We start from the raw sequence: 2,463 nt of genomic DNA, 5'->3' as shown, positions 1-2,463 counted from the left end.
GGCCACATTTTGCCCACCCCTGGACTAGCCAGTGACGCTAGTGTCTGTAGTTTCTGCCATAGATGTAGTACTTTCTACAGCAGGGAAGCTGCTCGAGGGCTTGTCAGGGTCCATGTGTAAGGTACCTTAAAAATCTGTATTTAGACTCATCCTAAAAGCTTAGGCCCACATAAGTGCAAGAACATCATATCTGGCATAAGGGAAAAATATGCACGCTTCCATTTTCCTTGCCTTTCCTCTGTTAGATGCTGTTGGGTGCTCACTCTTATTTCAGGGTTACATAACAAGCTAAAGCATAAAGTTCACAATTGTTATAAGGCTTGTGACTTGTCATCCTTTCACAAAGGATGGGCAGCTAGTTTAAACAAAGGTGTTTAACTTCAGCTGTGTATTCTGCAGTTTGGATTAGCAGATTTCCTTTTGTTAAACTGATGTGACAGGGGGCTTGCCTTCATATCTGTCAGACAGGAATCCAGAACATTACTGGAGCCATAAGTAATGCACTTTCTTCACTGCAGGTTATAGTGCAGTAGCAAGTGCTTTCGGGGCAGCATACCCATGACCCTGTAAAACAAGTTAATCTCTGCAAGTTTTATGGCAAAATCCTTTACAGGCTTCTATTACCCACCCCAATCCTTATTACAGTCTAAAGGAGCTGATGACAAACTTCCACCCTTCCTTCACATTAACACCAGTAATTATGGAGCCATTTATGGAAAATGGCAGGGCCGCCTGTCCTTCAAGGGTAATGTATTATGCTGCAAATCATTTCCCTTTCATCTCCTGCAGGTGCTCTGCTGGCTGTGCATTTTGTGCATGCAACTGCAAGAAGAATCGTGCCAACTGCTGATGGGTTTGTTGCAACAACAAATCTTGGCTATATCATTCGTGAGAAGTTCCACTGCCGACAGTCCAGCAGCCACCAGCATGACCCACTCCAGCATGTGGAGGCAACATGCATAGTCAAATCCAGGAAGGGAGAAGAGGCAAATTCAAGAGTGCAGCACAGCAATCAAGGAAATGCCTCCAGACACCAGATTCAAAACCACAAGCCATCACAGAGCTGTGCAATTGTGTAAGAGGAGTGAAGCAGCAGATTGGGAAGACGTAGCCTCGGGACCCAAGATCAAGTGTTCAGGCCAAGCCACTTAAGTCCGAAGCGGAGAGCTGGGGTTAAATTTGGGAGTTACTAGATCTCTTCTCTGTTCAGTCCTACACTATGCAACAAAGAAAACCAACTTAACCATAGTATTTCCCAGTATATTTGATCAGTTAGCATTCAGGATTTCTTAGTGCTGCTGCACTGCAACAGCCAAGTAATGCACAAGGAACATGGGTGCTGTGCTAGTGACGCTGCCTGCGCTGCGTTAGATTTTAATGGGTTAGCGCACTGTTAATGCGAGTACCTTGTTTACCAGAAGCAGAGTCAACCCATCCGACTGCTGAACCGTTAACATGCGTTACGAGTACACACAAGCCCCTGCTGTTGTGAGCCGCCACCCCCCGCCTGGCCTGCACTAGGAGTCGCGCACACCTGTTCTGTGCGTACAAGCTCCGCAGAGCCTGTAGCTCACACGCCCATCGTGGCAGGAGCAAACTCCCACCCCCATGAGCCCTCGCTGACTGCACACAGAGAACGGCAGCAGATTTCTGACACTAATCCCCTCGCTCCTAAATACACCCTGCATAGAAGCCAAAGGGAGGAGTTATATATTACAGTTAAGAAGGCAACAAGATTGTGATTACAAGGGTAGTGTTCGGCAGGCTGCTGCGTGGAGTTCCTTGCTCTAAGCGGTTGTTTGTTAGGATACTATAAGTTCCTCCTAAAAGTAAAGGAGGAAGTTTTATCTATATGTAGTTTGGGTGCACCTCCCTGCCCCACACAACTTTCAGCATAACTTTATTAATAAACTTTATAAGAGAGTCTCGACTCCCAACGAGCTGTTCTGTTCCGTGTGGGCTGCGATATTTGCCACCGACTATTACCGCTGCTTCCCTTTAAAAACACGCACGTACCAGAGAGCCCAGTACCGCTGCCGCCCACACACAAGACGCTCCGCATTTCACCAAGGCAACGGGGCCCGGAGCCGATGCCGCAAGCGCTCGCCAGAAGGCCAGTGCCTGCTGCGGGCAGCCCCGTAGGCCCCGCCGGGCCGAGCGAGCTCTTCCGCGCCCGGCCCAGCGCACCACGGGCAGCCGGGCTCCCCCGCGGTCCGGCCACGCCGGAGTCATGGATGCGGCTTCTGCTTTGTTTTGAATAAAACGTGTCAGGTGTTCACAGACAGCCTGGGCGACACGGGAGCTACCCGAGCGCGCGGCCCTGCGCCCCTTACCTCAGTTTACGCGGCGCCTCGGGCAGAAACGGCCCGATCTGGAGCCGCCGCCTCCGCCCAGTGTAATAGCGGCGCCGGAAGCCGGCGGCGCGGCCGGAAGCGGGGCGTGGCGTGCGGGGCCGGGGGCGGG

The 2,463-nt window shown here is 51.2% G+C and overlaps 1 protein-coding gene across 1 annotated transcript in view; it reads left to right on the top strand.

Annotated features, from left to right (window-relative positions):
- NWD1 (NACHT and WD repeat domain containing 1) overlaps positions 1-1,928 on the top strand; it is a gene marked incomplete at its 5' end in the record, with an annotated part of 19,372 nt that extends 17,444 nt beyond the window's left edge. Inside the window, 1 exon segment of the mRNA XM_019513184.1 lies at positions 790-1,928. Coding sequence (XP_019368729.1) covers positions 790-1,079 — 290 coding nt within the window.
- Positions 1,929-2,463: the final 535 nt, after the last annotated feature.

This window comes from Gavialis gangeticus, unplaced genomic scaffold, assembly GCF_001723915.1.
Source record: "Gavialis gangeticus isolate Ggan-Ray unplaced genomic scaffold, GavGan_comp1, whole genome shotgun sequence".
NCBI lineage: Eukaryota > Metazoa > Chordata > Crocodylia > Gavialidae > Gavialis > Gavialis gangeticus.
The sequence above is the reverse complement of the archived record's forward strand: the minus strand, read 5'-3'. Positions and strand labels throughout refer to the sequence as shown.